We start from the raw sequence: 18,374 nt of genomic DNA on the forward strand, positions 1-18,374 counted from the left end.
CGTGAGCAGGTGATAAGGGTGAGGAGGAAAAGGTGCAGGAGAGGGCAGGGCTAACCTGGGAGAGTGACAAAGCAGACACAAGGAAAGAGACGCAACAGAAGAGAGAGATTGACAGATAGAGAAGTTGGGAAAGTGGGAGAGGCCAATTGTCACACGCTGGGGTTATAATACAATGGAGGGTGGTTGACGATCGTTAATATCAAAGTGTGATTCTAGTACTGCTTCTCGTGAGGAGGGGCACTACAGAAGCTTTGGATGCTGAGGACCTAATACCATTACACATCATTGAGACTCAGCCTTACACAGGGAGCATGCCACGTAAGTTCACACAATAAAATGAGTGAATAAAATGTACAGTTTTGGTTCAAATAAAGGGTAGAATACATTGTTGGTGAAAATACAAGGTGGACTATCCTAAAAGTTCCATGTTTAGTATCATGTGTGGGGTGTGTATGTGTGTGTCGTGTTGTGTGTGAGAAATGGATGTCGAAGAGCAATGCAGCCAGACTGGTTGAGTGACACAAACATACTTGGAAAGAGGTGAGGGAGGGAAAACGCAGAAATGCTGTCCGAATGTGCTTCCTAACAACACGAAGTGGAGGAGTGTGCTGTGACCGTGACTCATTATTGTTACCTGAGAACAGTGACGGAAGTAGGTGACAAAACACACCCAAAGTTTCACGATCGAGTTTCACGATCGATTATGAAATAGAATCCTGCGGATGAGAGGGGAACAGGTGACTTTCAACGTGTCGAGTTTGATTAGGGGCCAGTAACCGAAAAGTTGCTGGTTTGAATCCCTGAGCAGACTAGCTGAAAAATCTGCTGATGTGCCTTTGAGCAAGGCACTTAACCCTAATTGCTCCTGTAAGTCGCTCTGGATAAGAGCATCTGCTAAATGGCTCAAATGTGTTAAAGTAAGGTAAGATGGACATAGCATGGGTGCCAATCTGTTTCTAAGGATGTGATTATAGTATTCAAATCCTAAATATGAATATGTAAACAACACAACCTGCGTAACTGAACTGGTTCTCGAGGTGTATTTGATCCCATTTGCCATTTTGAACATTTACCGTGGCCCACTCTCTGCCCTCTCAAGTTGATTCAAATTGTAGTTCCATTTGAAAAACAAACATCCAGAGAGCTGTGACTGGGCCTCTAGTTGTTCCATACAACCCATTGTTGTTTTATCTCTGTGGTGATAAAATGAAAACGGGGGCTGAGTCTGAAATGGCAGCCTGTCCACTATGTAGTGGGAACCGTAGGGCCCTGGTCAAAAGTTGTCCACTGCATGAGGAATAGGGTGCAATTTCAGACACAACCCAGTCTCTTCCTACTGTCTAGCCCCTAGTAATTACTTCTCACATTGACCTGCCCTGACCCTGCCAACTTAATTTCAATAATGATATCCTGTCCATTTTCACTGGATACTAGTCAGCCAGTAAGCCAGCCCGTCTGTCTTAGCATTTTCCAAACGTCATGCCCAAATCATATCAAAATAACTTCAAGTAGCGGTGTCATCCGAGACTTAACAATACAAGTCAGACTTTGTTTGATAATGAGGCCTCTAAATTGTGAAGTTGAGTGTGACATATTGTACTGTTCCCAGACGGGCCAGGCCTATTGGGCAAACAATGCTGCGGTACCAACGCACCGGCACGCCCAACCCATCTAGGGTTTTAACGTCTTTAGGACACACATCCCAAATACCAACGCTCTAACCTTGCCAAGTTGGTGTCATACTGGACGCCCCTTGCTGAGCTATCTATATTGCCTTCTTATGCAGTCATTGTGTGATTGTACTATAGTCATAGTCACGCTACTGCACCTTAAGTTGCCTCACCATTCAGACACTATCAGATCTACCCAGATACCATAGTTACTACGGTTAATCTAGGGTTAATCTAGGGTTAATCTAAACTCTGCATTCAACAATTGAGATGATATGATAAGAGATACTAGCAGTCAAAAACATACGTACACAGCATAACAAAAACATGTTAAAAATACTCGCATTGTCATTGTTATCAATGGAGGGGGGGGGGGTGCAAGACATGCGAAATGGAAATTGTTTGTCAAGTATACAAACTGTACAGTCCTTTTCCGTTCTCTGAAGCAGCCATTGATTAGCCTAGATGGAGCTAACAGACTCCAGACGTTCTTACATGTGTCTTGTGTGACAGTGGTGTTGGACACTCCATGCCATGTGTCATTACAGCCGAAGGCTTTATGAGGCTGCTGACCGATGGTAATCTAATGATGATATATCCGTGTGTGTGTTCCTCCTCAGGATGTCATCCTACTCTGATGCCGATAATCAGTGTCAACCGGGGAACACCATCTGTGGTGAGCGCTCCTCTCTCCACTCCTCTCTCCACTCCTCTCCACACTCCTCTCCACACTCCTCTCTCCACTCCTCTCTCCACTCCTCTCCACTCCTCTCTCCACTCCTCTCTCCACTCCTCTCTACTCCTCTCCACACTCCTCTCTACACTCCTCTCTACACTCCTCTCTCCACTCCTCTCTCCACTCCTCTCCACACTCCTCTCCACACTCCTCTCTCCCTCCTCTCTCCACTCCTCTCTCCACTCCTCTCTCCACTCCTCTCCACACTCCTCTCTACACTCCTCTCTCCACTCCTCTCTCCACTCCTCTCTACTCCACTCTACACTCCACTCCTCTCTCCACTCCTCTCTACTCCACTCTACACTCCTCTCTACACTCCTCCACACTCCACTCCTCTCCCACTCCTCTCTCCACTCCCTCTCCACACTCCTCTCCACCTCCTCTCCACTCCCTCTCCACTCCTCTCTCTCCACTCTCCTCTCCACACTCCTCTCCACTCCTCTCTACACTCCTCTCTCCACTCCCTCTCTCCACTCTCTACACTCCTCTCTCCACTCCTCTCTCCCCACTCCACTCCTCTCTACACTCCTCTCTACACTCTCTCCACTCTCCACTCCCTCTCCACTCCTCTCCACTCCTCTCCACTCCCTCTTTCTCCACTCCTCTCTACACTCCTCTCTCCACTCCTCTCTCCACTCCCTCTTTCTACTCCTCTCCTACACTCCCTCTCTACACTCCTCTCTCCACTCCTCTCTCCACACTCCTCTCTCCACACTCCCTCTCTCCACTCCTCTCTCCACTCCTCTCTACTCCTCTCTCCACACTCCTCCACTCTCCACTCCTCCTCTCCACTCCTCTCTACACTCCTTCTCCACTCCCTTTCTACACTCCCTCTCTCCACTCCTCTCTCCACTCTACTCCTCTCCACACTCCTCTCTACACTCCTCTCTACACTCCTCTCTCCACTCCTCTCTCCACTCCTCTATCTACTCCTCTCTACACTCCTCTCTCCACTCCTCTTTCTACTACCTCTCTACTCCTCTCTCCACTCCTCTCTACACTCCTCTCTACACTCCTCTCTCCACTCCTCTCTCCACTCCTCTTTCTACTCCTCTCTACACTCCTCTCTACACTCCTCTCTCCACTCCTCTTTCTACTCCTCTCTACACTCCTCTCTCCACTCCTCTCTCCACTCCTCTTTCTACTCCTCTCTACACTCCTCTCTACACACTCTTCTCCTCTTCCACTCCTCCCTACACTCCTCTCTACACTCCTCTCTCCACTCCTCTCTCCACTCCTCTCTACTCCTCTCTACACTCCTCTCTACACTCTTCTCTCCACTCCTCTCTCCACTCCTCTCTACACCCCTCTCTCCACTCCTCTCTCTACTCCTCTCTACACTCCTTGTTCCACTCCTCTCTCCACTCCTCTCTACACTCTACACTCCTCTCTCGTTTTCTCCCGTGTCCCCTTGTCCTCCACTTCTACATCTTACTGCATGTAGTTGTTGGGACTCCAAGCCAAAGGCATTGATTGAAAACACTCCATACATTTGGACTCTTTCGAAATCGATAGACAATATTACGGAAATTACAAGGAAATGTTTAACTATGTGACAGTGAGCTGTCCATTGATATATTTCTGGTGAGATGAGTTTTTGCGATTCTTCCCATCAGTGTAAAAAGTGCGACGTAACATTCTGTCCTAAACTGGTTATCCAATTGCTGAGATTGTATTTGTGCTTCCACATGATCACCATCAGAGTAAATACATTTGATACATATGGCTATCTCTCTGGGTGGAGACGGTTGTTACCTTGTCCAGCCTTTACCAAACAGAGCTGTAACAAAGGTGTTGCAACCAACACAATGAAGCCACTTCAAACGTCTAGAAAACACCTTGGATACATAGCATAGAAAGCAGCGGAAATGTGAAATAAATATAGATACATGTGAAATATAGTTAGGAGGGGGCTGGTTTTAGTAGGCACCAAACGCAGGGGGAAAAAAAGACCTAGGCTTCGTCTAGTGAGAAACACTCATTTTGTTTCCGCTGCGTGTCCTAATACAATACTATACAATACAACCTTTTCTGGTCCATTATACAAAGATAAGAGACGTGTGTTGTGTTTGCTGTCACAGTACTCAGATCCACCAGGCACATAAGACAGGCTGGGAGCAGAACAGGGTCAGCCACATTGTCCCCCACAATGCCAGCCGCAGAGCAGGGGAGGTTAGGAGAAAGGGAGTTCAGACTCCCCGGAAGCTTCTAAAAGGAACAAGAACAGTTGATTGATGATGCATCATGGATCACCTGAAAAGGAATCAAAAACAGATTGTTAAATTCTTATCAATTGGCTTTAAACATTCTAGTGACGTTGTACGGCACAGAGCAGCTTGACTTAGCCAAACAATCAAGGTGTGGTGCAAGCATACTGCACCCCCACCCACACCTTTTTCAGTATGCTATTTAAGGAGCACTTAAAGGCCCAGTGCAGTCATGTGATTTTCCTGTGTTTTGAATATATTTGAATATATTTCCAGACTATGAGGTTGTAATAAAATTATGAGAATACCCTTTTAGTGTAAGACCTGTTTGAAAAGATCGGCAGACAGTTTTTTTGGGATGGAGTTTTGTCCTGCCTGGTAACATCACCATGCGGTAAATTAGTTAATAGACCAATCAGAGTTCCACATTTCTCTGCCAACAGCATACCACCCTGCATACCACTGCTTCTGAAGCTAAGCAGGGTTGGTCCTGGTCAGTTCCTGGATGGGAGACCAGATGCTGCTGGAAGTGGTGTGGAGGGCCAATAGGAGGCACTCTTTCCTCTGGTCTAAAAAAAATCTATCCGAATGCCCCAGGGCAGTGATTGGGGACACTGCCCTGTGTCGGGTGCCATCTTTCAGATGGGACGTTAAATGGGTGTCCTGACTCTCTGAGGTCATTAAAGATCCCATGGCACTTATTGTAAGAGTAGGGGTGTTAACCCCGGTGTCCTGGCTAAATTCCCAATCTGGCCCTCAAACCATCACGGTCACCTAATAATCCCCAGTTTACAATTGGCTCATTCATCCTGTAACTATTCCCCAGGTCGTTGCTGCAAATGAGAACGCGTTCTCAGTCAACTTACCTGGTAAAATAACGGATAAATAAATAAAAATAGCTAGTTTTCAATGTTCTCCCTCCTCACTCAGACCACTCCCAAACAGTCAGTGCAAAATTCTTGCTTGAGAAATGTCTCTTTGCTAAGAAGCTATTTTTCTTAATTTTTTAAAAACATTTTAATTGACAAAAATAACAGTAAGGTACTTAATTGTTATCCAGAAATGATTTGAAATTGAGATAAAAACGGCTGCATTGGACCTTTAAATGAAAGGAGTGTAAATAAGTAACTTATGATATATGATAGGAATGACGAGCACTAAATCACCCCTGACAAACAGTCTGAAACACATTCCTATTGGCATGTAGTGTTCTTGCTACTTCAAGTCTATCCTACTCAAAACAAATCCGAGACCACACCTGTTTGCTTTTAAGTGTCATGTACCACACTGAGTGGACAAAACATTAGGAACACCTTCCACTACCTTTTGCCCTCAGAACAGCCGGGGGAATGGATTCCACAAAGTGTCGAAAGTGTTCCACAGGGATGCTGGCCCCAATGCTTCCCACAGCTGTGTCAAGTTGGCTGGATGTCTTTTGGGTGGTGGACCATTCTTGATACACATGGGAAACTGTTGATCATGAAAAACCCAGCAGCGTTGCAGTTCTTGACACACTCAAAACGGTGCGCCTGGCACTTACTACCATACCCCGTTCAAAGGCACTTTGTCTTGCCCATTCACCCTCTGAATGGTACACATACACAATCCATGTCTCAATTGTCTCAAGGCTTAAAAATCTTTCTTTAACCTGTCTCCTCCCCTTCATCTACACTGTTTGTGTAGATGAACCATTTCCATTCTATACTTCTTTGGTTCTTTTTCACTTTATTGTTGTGATTCAGAAACGTTGTCTTTTTGCAGCCCAGGGTCAGCTGTAGCAGGTTAGAGGTTAAGAGAAAGATGCACCAGAGTTTACTTTCTCAATTCAATTAAATGAAATTGAAGGGCTTTATTGGCATGGGAAACATATGTTTACATTGCCAAAGCAAGTGAAATAGATAATAAACAATAAAAAATTAACTGTAAACATTACATTTACAAATGTTCCAAATATGACATTTCAAATGTCATATTATGTACTGTATATACAGTGTTGTAATGACATGCAAATAGTTAAAGTGCAAAAGGGAAATAAATAAACATAAATATAGGTTGTGTTTACAATGGTGTTTGTTCTTCACTGGTTGCCCTTTTCTTGTGGCAACAGGTCACAAATCTTGCTGCTGTGATGGCACACTCTGGTATACCACGAAATAGACATGGCAATTTATCAAAATTGTATTTGTTTTCGAATTCTTTGTGTGTCGGTGTAATCTGAGGGAAATATGTGTCTCTAATATGGTCATACATTTGGCAGGATGTTAGAAAGTGCAGCTCAGTTTCCACCTCATTTTGTGGGCAGTGTGCACATAGCCGGTCTTCTCTTGAGAGCCAGGTCTGCCTTTCTCAATAGCAAGGCTATGCTCACCGAGTCTGTACATAGCCAGAGATGTCCTTAATTTTGGGTCAATCACAGTGGTCAGGTGTTCTGCCACTGTGTACTCACTGTATAGGGCCAAATAGCATTCTAGTTTGCTCTGATTTTTATATTTATTTCCAATGTGTCAAGGAAATTATCATTTAGTTTTCTCATGATTTGGTTGGGTTTAATTGTGTTGCTGTCCTGGGGCTCTGTGGGGTCTGTTTGTGTTTGTGAACAGAGCCCCAGGACCAGCTTGATTATGGTTCTCTTCTCTCTGCAGGTGATGGCTTTATTATGGACGTTTTGGGAATCACTGCCTTTAGGTGGTTGTAGAATTTAAAGTCTCTTTTCTGGAATTTGATAATTAGCGGGTATCAACCTAAATCTGCTGTGCATGCATTATTTGGTGTTTTGCATTTTACACAGAGGATATTTTTGCAGAATTCTGCATGCAGAGTCTCAATTTGGTGTTTGTCCCATTTTGTGAATTCTTGGTTGGTGAGCGGACCCCAGACCTCACAACCATAAAGGGCTTCGGCTACGATAACTGATTCAAGTATTTTTTTGCCAGATCCAATTGGTATGTCAAATGTTATGTTCCATTTGATGGCATAGAAGGCCCTTCTTGCCTTGTCTCTCAGACCGTTCACAGCTTTGTGGAAGTTACCTGTGGCGTGTTTTGTGTGCTCTAGGGCAACAGTGTTTGGATGGAATTTGTATTTGTGGTCCTGGCAACTGGACCTTTTTTGGAAACCCATAATTTTTGTCTTACTGAGATTTACTGTCAGGGCCCATGTCTGACAGAATCTGTGCAGAAGGTCTAGGTGCTGCTGTAGGCCGTCCTTGGTTGGGGACAGAAGCACCAGATCATCAGCAAACAGTAGACATTTGACTTCTGATTCGAGTAGGGTGAGGCCGGGTGCTGCAGACTATTTTAGTGACCTCACCAATTTGTTGATATATATGTTGAAGAGGGTGGGGCTTAAGTTGTATCCCTGTCTCACCCCCCAAACCTGTGGAAAGAAATGTGTGGTTTTTTGCCAATTTTAACCGCACACTTGTTGTTTTGTGTACATGGATTTTATATTGTTGTTTGTTTTCACCCAGCACCACTTTCCATCAATTTGTACGGCAGACCCTCATGCCAAATTGAGTCAAAAGCTTTGTTTGAAGTCAACAAAGCATGATAAGATTTTGACTTTGTTTTGGTTTATTTGTTTGTCTATTAGGGTGTGCAGGGTGAATATGTGGTCTTTCATACAGTAATTTGGTAAAAAGCCAATTTGACATTTGCTCAGTGCATTGTTTTCACAAAGGAAATGTGCAAGTCTGATGTTGATGATAATGCAGAGGATTTTGCCAAGGTTGCTGTTGACGCATATCCCAGGTTATTGGGGTCAAATGTGTCTCAATTTTTGTGGATTGAGGTTATCAGTTCTTGGTTCCAAATATTGGGGAAGATGCCAGAGCTGAGGGTGATGTTAAAGACTAAGTATAGCCAATTGGAATTTTTCATGTAGGATACCATCAACACCACAGGCGTTTTTGGGTTGAAAGGGTTTGTATTTTAGTTAATTCAATGTTAGTTCAATGTAATTGGAGAATCCAGTGGGTTCTGGTAGTCTTTAATATCTGATTCTAAAATGTGTAATTGAGCATGTATATGTTTTTGCTGTTTGTTTTTGTTATAGAGCCAAAAATATTAGAGAAATGGTTTATCCACACACCTTGAGCTGATTTCTGACATGCTGTTCCTTCTTTTTCCGTAGTGTATTTCTGTATTGTTTAAGTGATTCACCATAGTGAAGTTATAGACTCAGGTTTTCTGGTTCTCTATGTTTTTGATTGGACAGGTTTTTCAATTTCTTTCTTGTTTTTGCATTCCTCATCAAATCATTTGTCATTGTTGTTAATTTTCTTAGGTTGTCTGCCTGACATTTTTAGATTCGATAGGGAAGCTGAAAGGTCAAATATAGTGCTTAGGCTTTCTACTGCCAGGTTTACACCTTGACTATTACAGTGAACTGTTTTATCCAGGAAGTTGTCTAAAAGGGATTGAATGTGTTGTTGCCTAATTGATTTTTGCTATTTTTCTGCACTACTTTCATTCCATCTATAGCATTTCTTAATATTGTGCAGTTCCTTTGGCTTTGATGCCTCATGATTGAGTATTGCTCCGTTCAGGTAGACTGTGATTTTGCTCTGATCTGATAGGGGTGTAAGTGGGCTGATTGTGAATGCTCTGAGAGACTCTGGGTTGAGGTCAGTGATAAAGTCATCTACGGTACTACTGTCAATGGATGAGCTGTAGGTGTACCTACCATAGAAGTCTCCTCGAAGCCTACCATTGACTATGTACAAACCCAGTGTGCGACAGGGCTGCAGGTGTGACCCATTGTTTTGTCATAGTTATGTCTAGGGGGGCATATTTGGAAGGGAATACTGTCAGCTCCAGGTAGGTGTTTGTCCCCCTGTGTGCTGAGCGTGTCAGGTTCTTGTCCAGTTCTGGCATTTAGGTCACCACAGACTAGTCCCCCTTTAGGACGGAGAAGCTGTCATTGTTAAAGTATGAGTTTTCTAATGGGAGTATATAGGTAGTACACATGAGGACATTTTTCTCTGTTCTTTGTTTCTTTGTTTTATTTTCAGCTTTATGTTCCATAGTGTGTAATGTTGTTTCCGGTTTAGGACCGGACCATTACAGTCGATGTGAGCATAGGTCCGAAATGGGCGGGGCCTATATAGGGTGTGGCCAGAGAGTGTTTGTGGTGGTCTCAGCTGGTTGAGGTGTGGCTGGTGAGGATGTGGTCTGGGTGTAGGTCCTCTTGGCGTGGTTTTTCTGTGTGCAAGTCCTTCGGGAGGGAGTCTTGCAGGTCTGGGAGGGTTTCTCGCTGGTCTGGGTGAGGTGTCCGTTGTTCTGTTGCTCCTGTGTGAGGTGCTGTGGCTTGCGGTTGAGGGTGATGTCCTTCAGTGTCCTGGCAAAAGTGGTGATTGTTGCCTTGTAGAGGTGGACCTGGTCGTAAAATGCTGTTCAGGTCCAGGGTGGAGTGGTGGGCCAGGTAGACATTAGATGGGGTTTGGATCTGTTGCTCTGCTACCTAATGTCTACCTGGCTCATCAGGTTGTTTTTGTGAATTATAATGTGGCTGGGGGACCCAAGTCTGTCCTATGACAACAGCTCCAGGGCATACCTAGTGTTTGGGCACCAGAGTTTAGTCTCTCTCTCTCTCTCTCAGAGATCACAGTGTATGAACAGGAAGTGATCATCGTGCCCGTCCTGCTCCTAGCAAGCTTCCTGGTCAGTCTGCTAATCGTCCTCCTGCTGAGGTACTGCACTGGAAAGGAAAACCGCAGACGACCCACAGTAACCCTAGCCCGACCACACAGCACCAGCACGGCGAGCAGACACACACAGAGGAAAAGTACCAGACGGAACACACAGGGCATTGAGGGTAAGTTGGTGTGCACATCGAGGTAATGCCAATGAGCTCGACTGATGAGCCAGCACAAGTATCTTACCACTATGTGCAACTCTCTCTAGACAAATGGCAATGTGTCAATGCTCCAGCTTAACACATCTTTACAAGTTGTGTTGTCAGTTGGGACAGAGAGGACGAGTCGGAAAGGGGAAGCGCGTCACCGGTGGCATTACTGCCCTAGCTAAAGATGAGCACAGTACCCGCCTGCATTTTAATCCCTGCCTACCTAAACGAGTGGTTTTTTGGGAGAGTTGGTTGTCTGATGAGGACCCTCCCCTGAATATGTTTTTCAATCCCTTTTCAAATTGTCATATAGAAGCCGACATCCCCCTCCAGACCTTGTGCTGTTGCTGCCTAGCTTCCCACTGGGCAAACCACATCATTTCAATGTGGATATGAGGGTAATATTTGGTTGGGAAGTTGATCAATGAGATTTCAGCCTTTATTCACTCACTCAAAAAGAAAGCAAGAAGTTTGTTGAATTCCCAATGTGTTATCACTGTGCTTTCAACCATCTAAAAGCACAACCAAATTCCATTGGAAATACAATGTCAGATATTTTGTAATTATACAACAATTTAATGTCATTACTGTGCAGTTGAGTTTACATTAAAAGTACATAGTGCAAGTGATACACGCTGTTCGAGAATCTGTACAGATTATTATAGCAATTATAAAGATCTCCACAGACCTGCATGCTAACTCAATATTAGGAAGGAGCTCCTAATGTGTGGTATACTCTGTGTAGTTACAAGAGGCTAACCTCAAAATGTGGCCATGGATGCATTACTCATTTTAGGGTTGAATAAATACTGTTACATTAGTTTGTACAATAGCCTTAACTTTAGGCTATTTAGTGTTTTACAAAAGTAATATTGACTTGTGTTTGGTTGACAGTGCAGCCAAATATCAACATTTAAAGGATATCTAATGCTTGGATAGGTTAATCTGAGCCACTGGCATAATCCTATTAATTTTTGGTTTAGTTGAAGACCTAAATCCAACATATAATTGGTTAACTTTGTCGACAAGTTAATTGGCTATTTACTGTATTGCAAAAGTTTGGTTGTCCACACAACCAAATATCCACATTTGAAGGAGATGTATCTTTTGTGCCACTGACTTAGTCTGACTTTAACTCCAGCTTCTCTACAAATCAATAGTTGATATATTGCATTAATGTCTACCACTCAACCAAGAATCAAAGTTGAAGAATATAACTAAATCACATCAAACTTTATTTGAAGTGTATTTAAAGTTTAATTTGATTTACTTTCCTATTCTATTCTTTAACTTTAATCAACTCTCCAGTAGGACGTGTCGTCCAGTCTATTGTTTTTTAAATTCTGATAGTGGATATAACGTTGAAGATCTGACATTGTTTCAAATGTACAAATTCAACATATTTTAGGTTTGTCTATGTTGAAAATTGGTTACAATGATGACATAATCCTGTGGTTGAAATGTCTTTCCTCAAAACAACAGTTACTTTTTTCAAATCCAGTTCATTTTCAAGTTAAATTCCACATCACAGTACTTTGACAACTTACATTGAAACACTGAAGCACAAGTTTGTGCCCAGTGGGTTACAATGCTCCAAGGTTTGAGATATCCAAAACTAACTCTGTACTAGAATTACAGTACAGTAGTAAGCATTTACAAACTGTGTAAAACACATACTTGGTCAATTGCTTAAGCACAATGATTGCCATATGGTTTATTTCAAACTTTTAATATAAATGTTTTCCAAAACTAGACAAACTCCTGCCATATATGCATCTACTGGCATATGGTGTATTTATCTACTTTAAAAAGCCTGCATTGGCAGAAACTGATGTTTGTTTTGTAATGCATGAGTTGCATCTCTAGGTCTCTTCTACGCAGGGGTGGGAAAAGTACCCAATTGTCATACTTGAGTAAAAGTAAAGATACCTTAATAGAAAAGGACTCAAGTAAAAGTGAAAGTCACCCAGTAAAATACTGCTTGAGTAACAGTCTGAAAGTCTTTGGTTTTAAATATACTGTACTTTAAGTATTGAAAGTACATGTAATTGCTAAAATATACTTAGGTATCAAACGTAAAAGTATAAATAATTTTTAAAAATCTTTATATTAAGCAAACCAGACGGCACCATTTTCTTGTTTTTTATTTATTTAAGGATAGCCAGGGTAACACTCCAACACTCAGACATCATTTACCGACCAAGCATGTGTGTTTAGTGAGTACACCAGATCAGAGGCAGTAGGGATTTTCTGTTGAGTGTGTGAATTGGACCACTTTCCTGTTACTTTTGGGTGTCGGGGAAAATGTATGGAGTAAAAAGTACCGTATTTTCTTTAGGAATGTAGTGAAGTAAAAGAAAAGTTAAAAAAATATAAATAGTAAAGTACAGATACCCCAAAAAACGACTTAAGTAGTACTCGATTTGATATATGTGCAATACCCATCTCATTACCTGCAGCTCCTCCTGAGCTGAACCCTCTGGAGCATGAGGAGTTACCTATGAGCACTCCGACCCGGCGTGACGCCCTTGCCACGTTGTCTGCCGTACCGGAGACGCCCAAAGAGAGACAGCATGGCTCTTTCAACCTGGCCACTCCGCTGCCCCTCTCCTTCCCCGTCAAACCGGACGACTCTGTCACCCTCTACAGGGCAAGGATGGACAACAGAGACGTGGTTCTACGGACACTTAAAGGTAACACGCTTTGATATTCATTGGAATGGTCAAATCGACGCTCCCATCCAGAGACGTGCATTGTAAGACCTTGAGGCTTATAAGAGTATAAAACCTGAAATCTTGGGGATGTTGTCTTGTCTTTGTGTTACTATGAAATCTTGTGATCTTTAACTCGATATTCAAATCAAAAGACCTAGTCCAACCCATAACAAAAATGACTAACTTTCCCATGAGTAACCTACTGCCAGATAAAGGACAAAAGCATACAACAGTTTAAGATCAGTTTAAGCAAGGCAAGGTGTAGAATCTCTAATCTTGATAGTATAAGGAGTAGTTATTTGGATGTAAGGTGATTTGTAGATCAGTGATTCTACGCAGTCCGACTGAAATGTAGTTAATCTCAACGTGTACCTTTTCTCACCCCAGAAAAAGCCGATGACAGCGAGCGGCAGTCCTTCCTGGGCTTTGCCTCCTTCCTGTCTGAGCTGGGGCCCCACCCCTTTTTGCCTGGTCTGATGGGCGTGGTCTCCCTACGTACCTCCCTCATCACCGTGATGGAGGAACTGGTGCACAGGGACCTGCTGGGGTTCCTATGGAGGTGTCGACAGGTATGGTCCTCCCATAGAGTTAGATAGAGGACTCATCGTTATATCTGTGTCATTAAAGCATCTGTGACATGGGCAGCATCATTGAGGCTGCAACCCATAGGAATCCCCACCCAATTTACTACTTGAAAATGGGCGAAGCACGATAGAAGCCCTCAATAGCAATGTCCATGCTAAAATGGCTTAAATCCAAGATGAGTCCTCTATCTATCTCTGTGGGTATTCCTACTGTAAGTTACCAAATAGCTGGGGTGATCAGTAGGGAGAACACTGTTTTAAACAGAGTGAAATGGAGAGGTAGCCGACTTGAACTTGTCCAAAGAGAGATTATTGTTTCACCAAAATGTTTTGCTACGGACTGGAGTATACTGAACACTACCCTGATATGTTAGGAAACGGCCCAAACTAGAGATCTGCCCCCACAACTTTTACGTAAATTGTCGTCAGTTTGCCTGACAATTCTTGTTGTATGTGGGTCTCAAGAGGCTGAGCAAACACTCTGTAACTCATGTAGACTACAGTGAATATGGACATGATCCTTAGTGATAGTGTGAGTGGAAACTCACAGTGCTCTTTCTTGGCAGGACACGGGTGTGGAGTCCCCGTGCGATATCACAGAGCAGCGCATCTTCACCATGGGAGGACAAGTGGCTTCTGCTCTGGTTGGTCTCTCTCTCCCTCTCGCTCTCCTTCCCACACATCAAGTGATCCATCCATCTCTGTCATTTTGTCTACAATTAAAAATGATAGTTCAAGTTGAGTGCGTATGTTATAAAATGTCAATCGGATGATTACATAATTCTTATTCAGAACTGTATAAGCACGGTGACAACTGCTGATGTAAATGATCATTTGATTTGAACCTGTTGGTAGGGGCCAAGAGTTTTACCTGTGTTTAGAAGAAAACTCCTGGCCATACCTACTTGATTCGTCTGTATGAATGGCTTTCATACGCTTGAATGTCACATAGCCATATTAAAACACAACATTCTCTCTAATTGTGTATCCAGGAATACCTGCACGGTCAGAGCTGTATCCATGGCAACGTTGGAGCTCGGAGCGTGCTGGTTGGTCTAGACCTAACGGCTAAACTGTGGGGATTGGGTCCAGCATACTGTAAGAAAACACAAGCAGGAACTCCAGGAGAGCTGCAGAACGTTGAGATGAGGAAGTGGCAGGCTCCAGAAGTATTGGCAAGGAGACCTGTCTGTCAAAGCAGTGACGTGTAAGTCGCCAACCTGATCGGACATATCCATTACACACAAATTATCAAAAATACATGTGACTTTTTTTTTACTTCAACAATGAACTCTCCGACCATCCTTTTTTCCAGCTGGTCTTTTGGTATCCTGCTCCATGAAATAGTGACACTAGGTAAATGCTTTCCTAAATAAATAATGCATCATTACTGGTCTACTGAACTGCTGTAACCAAATTGAAAAATATGTATCTCATTATGATAATATTTATCTTGTATACACAACCTAATTCATTATTTATTCCTCCACTTTGTAGGTGACCCACCATTCCCTAAAGTCATGGCCGGTGATCTTCTTCAATACCTCCAGAGAGGAAAGACTCAGAAGAGACCAGCTAATTGTTCTAACTCACTGTAAGAGACCCCATTAAGTAATAATACATGAATAATTACCTGATATACGACAGAAAACACATGATTATAACAATGCTGTAATAGTTCTCTTCGACGTTGGTAGAAGTGGCCACAATGATTACCACAAAACAAGTTACATTGGTTACAAAAACTACTGTACCCTTTTCAGGTATTCCATAATCAAGTCCTGCGGCCAGTTCGCTCCACACGAGCGCCCTACATTGGCTGAGGTGATCCAGAAGCTCAAATCAGGAGAGAAGAGTGCCAACAATAGGACAGTTCTTCGAGTGCCTGAGCCACTGGACATTGAGAAGTACCTGCGGGAGGCGGGATATGAAGAGGCCTACAATTACGTTGTTCTCTGATTGGCTCCTGCGATGGTCATTTAAATCAAGGTCTACATTACGTTCAGTGTTGCTTTTCTCACATTATCATGAAGACTGTTGGGAGAGCATTTTAAATGTCAAAACAGCACGACTAGTTTATCTTTAGGTCCCTTACTATGCTCAATACAACGTAAGAGACTGATGAAACACTCAGGTATTAACACATACAGCATTCGGAATGTATTCAGACCCCTTGACTTTTTCCACATTTTGTTACGTTACAGCCTTATTCTAAAATGGATTACTTTAAAAAAAAATCCTCAGCAATCTACGCACAATACCTCATAATGACAAAGAGAAAACAGGTTTTTAATCATTTTTACAAAAAACAGAAATACCTTATTTACATAAGTATTTAGACCCTTTGCTATGAGACTCACAATTATCATCCTTGAGATGTTTCTACAACTTTATTGGAGTCCACCTGTGGTAAATTCAATTGATTGCACATGATTTGGAAAGGCACACACCGGTTTATATAAGGTCCCACAGTTGACAGTGAATATCAGAGCAAAAACCAAGCCATGAGGTATGAAGGAATTGTCCGTAGAGCTCCGACACAGGATTGGGTCGAGGCACAGATCTGGGGAAGGGTACCAAAACATTTCTGCAGCATTGAAGATCCCCAAGAACACAGTGGCCTCCATCATTCTTAAATGTAAGAAGGTTGGAACCACCAAGACTCTTCCAAGAGCTGGCTGCCCAGCCAAACTGAGCAATCAGGGGAGAAGGGTCTTTGTCAGGGAGGTAACCAAGATGGTCACTCTGACAGAGCTCTAGAGTTCCTCTGTGGAGATGGGAGAACCTTCTAGATGGATAACCATCTTTGCAGCACTCCACCAATCAGGCCTTTATGAAGCCACTCCTCAGTAGAAGGCACATTTGACAGCCCGCTTGGAGTGTGCCAAAGGCACTTAAAGACTCTCAGACCGTGTGAAACAAGATTATCTGGTCTGATGAAACCAATATTGAACTCTTTGGCCTGAATGCCAAGCGTCGTGTCTAGAAGAAACCTGTCACCATCCCTACGGTCAAGCATGGTGGTGGCAGCATCATGCTGTGGGGATGCTTTTCAGCGGCAGGGACTGAGAGACTAGTCATGAATGAGGCAAAGATGAACGGAGCAAAGTACTGAAAACCTGCTCAAGATCGCTTAGGACCTCAGACTGGGGCGAAGGTTCACCTTCCAACAGAACCACGACCCTAAGCACACAGCCAGGCCAACGCAAGAGTGGCTTTGGGACAAATCTCTAAATGTCCTTGAGTGGCCCAGCCAGAGCCCAGACCTGAACTTGATCGAGCATCTCTGGAGAGACCTGAAAATAGCTGTGCAGCGACGCTCCCCATCCAACCTGAAAGAGCTTGAGAGGATCTGCAGAGAAGAATGGGAGAAACTCCCCAAATACAGGTGTGCCAACAATAAAATAAAGGTGTGCCAACAAGCTTGTATCGTCATACACTAGAAGACTCGAGGCTGTAGATGCCGAAAAAGGTGCTTCAACAAAGTCCTGAGTAAAGGGTCTGAAAACTTATGTAAATGTAATATTTCCATTTTTTTTCTTTTTATGAATCTGCAAAAAATGTCTAACAACCTGTTATTGCTTTGTCATTAAGGGGTATTGTGTGTAGATTGAGGAGGGGAAAAAAATATTTCATACATTTTTCGAACAAGGCTCTATGTAACCTAACAAAATATAGAAAAAAGTCAAGGGGTCCGAATACTTTCCGAAGGCACTGTACATACTTATATTGTGTATTTAAAGAATAATATATGTATATTTCTATATTTGTCCACTGTCCCACTGAATATCTATGTGGCTCCAAAGGACAACAAAATGAAGATTCCCTGATTCACTGCAGGTTCTAATGCCAGTGACTTCCAAGGCCCTACCTGGGTCTCTATCCTACGCTATTTCTACTGTACATGCAAACTATGGTCACTCGCACTTTAACCCTGTAAACAACCACAGTGCCATCAAATAGAAATGGCTAATTGCCTCATCATAATAAAACCTAGCCCAGCAGGGAAAGTAAGTTAAAGGGAAAATCCACTCAAAAACTCTCTTTTCCATTAGTCCACTTTTATACAATCCCAAAATGTTCTGCATGTCAGCAGTTTCCAAGATGCAGTATTGGACTTTTAAGAAGCAAATTGTCACCCGGCCACATCATCATGATGATGAAAAATGCACCATACATGTATATCATACATCATTTGATATTTCCCTTTAAGGCATCTGTTGTTCAACAAAGAAAAGTGATCTTTATTTGAGCTGGGATCCCTGCCTAACAAATATGCCTTAAAAAAAACCTCATAAATCTTAACCAGTCAAAGGACTGTAAAGTAAAGAGCACAACTAGCTATTACACACAATAAACAAATCGGATTCAAAATAAAAGCACGACCACTCCTCCATTTTGTCCTAGTAGTTCGTTTATTTTTTTGCATGATATTGACCTCGCCTTCTCCAAGCTTAAAACGTAAACACACAATTAGCAGAGCACCTAATCATAAGATGATTGATTATTCATAATAGCCACAGTCACTGCTTCTGTAACAAAAGCCTTGGAAAGGTAGAAGTTATGAGGAAAGCTATGAGGAAGACCACAATCCAGGGTCATGTTCATTAGGGCATGCA

General features: G+C 42.9%; 2 protein-coding genes across 3 annotated transcripts in view; one reads left to right on the forward strand and one right to left on the reverse strand.

Moving 5' to 3' along the window:
* The window catches only part of LOC135549308 (chloride channel protein 1-like), a 36,243-nt gene extending 35,930 nt beyond the window's left edge, over positions 1 to 313 (reverse strand). The window contains exons 1-2 of the mRNA XM_064979316.1: positions 303 to 313; positions 1 to 55 (exon numbers count right to left, since the gene is read on the reverse strand). Coding sequence (XP_064835388.1) covers positions 1 to 55; positions 303 to 313 — 66 coding nt within the window. The remainder of the gene's footprint in view (positions 56 to 302) is intronic.
* Positions 23 to 18,374, forward strand: part of LOC135550007 (tyrosine-protein kinase STYK1-like) — a 20,018-nt gene continuing 1,666 nt past the window's right edge. Inside the window, exons 1-10 of one of the 2 annotated variants that reach the window (XM_064980432.1) lie at positions 23 to 318; positions 2,291 to 2,346; positions 10,212 to 10,427; positions 12,917 to 13,150; positions 13,559 to 13,740; positions 14,322 to 14,399; positions 14,748 to 14,962; positions 15,071 to 15,111; positions 15,253 to 15,349; positions 15,519 to 15,744. In XM_064980432.1, coding sequence (XP_064836504.1) covers positions 2,292 to 2,346; positions 10,212 to 10,427; positions 12,917 to 13,150; positions 13,559 to 13,740; positions 14,322 to 14,399; positions 14,748 to 14,962; positions 15,071 to 15,111; positions 15,253 to 15,349; positions 15,519 to 15,714 — 1,314 coding nt within the window. In that variant the 5' untranslated portion in view covers positions 23 to 318; position 2,291 and the 3' untranslated portion in view covers positions 15,715 to 15,744. Of the gene's footprint in view, positions 319 to 2,290; positions 2,347 to 10,211; positions 10,428 to 12,916; positions 13,151 to 13,558; positions 13,741 to 14,321; positions 14,400 to 14,747; positions 14,963 to 15,070; positions 15,112 to 15,252; positions 15,350 to 15,518; positions 18,121 to 18,374 lie in introns of those variants that run through there. The other variant, XM_064980431.1, reaches the window with a different exon arrangement.

This window comes from Oncorhynchus masou, chromosome 12, assembly GCF_036934945.1.
Source record: "Oncorhynchus masou masou isolate Uvic2021 chromosome 12, UVic_Omas_1.1, whole genome shotgun sequence".
Taxonomy (NCBI): domain Eukaryota; kingdom Metazoa; phylum Chordata; class Actinopteri; order Salmoniformes; family Salmonidae; genus Oncorhynchus; species Oncorhynchus masou.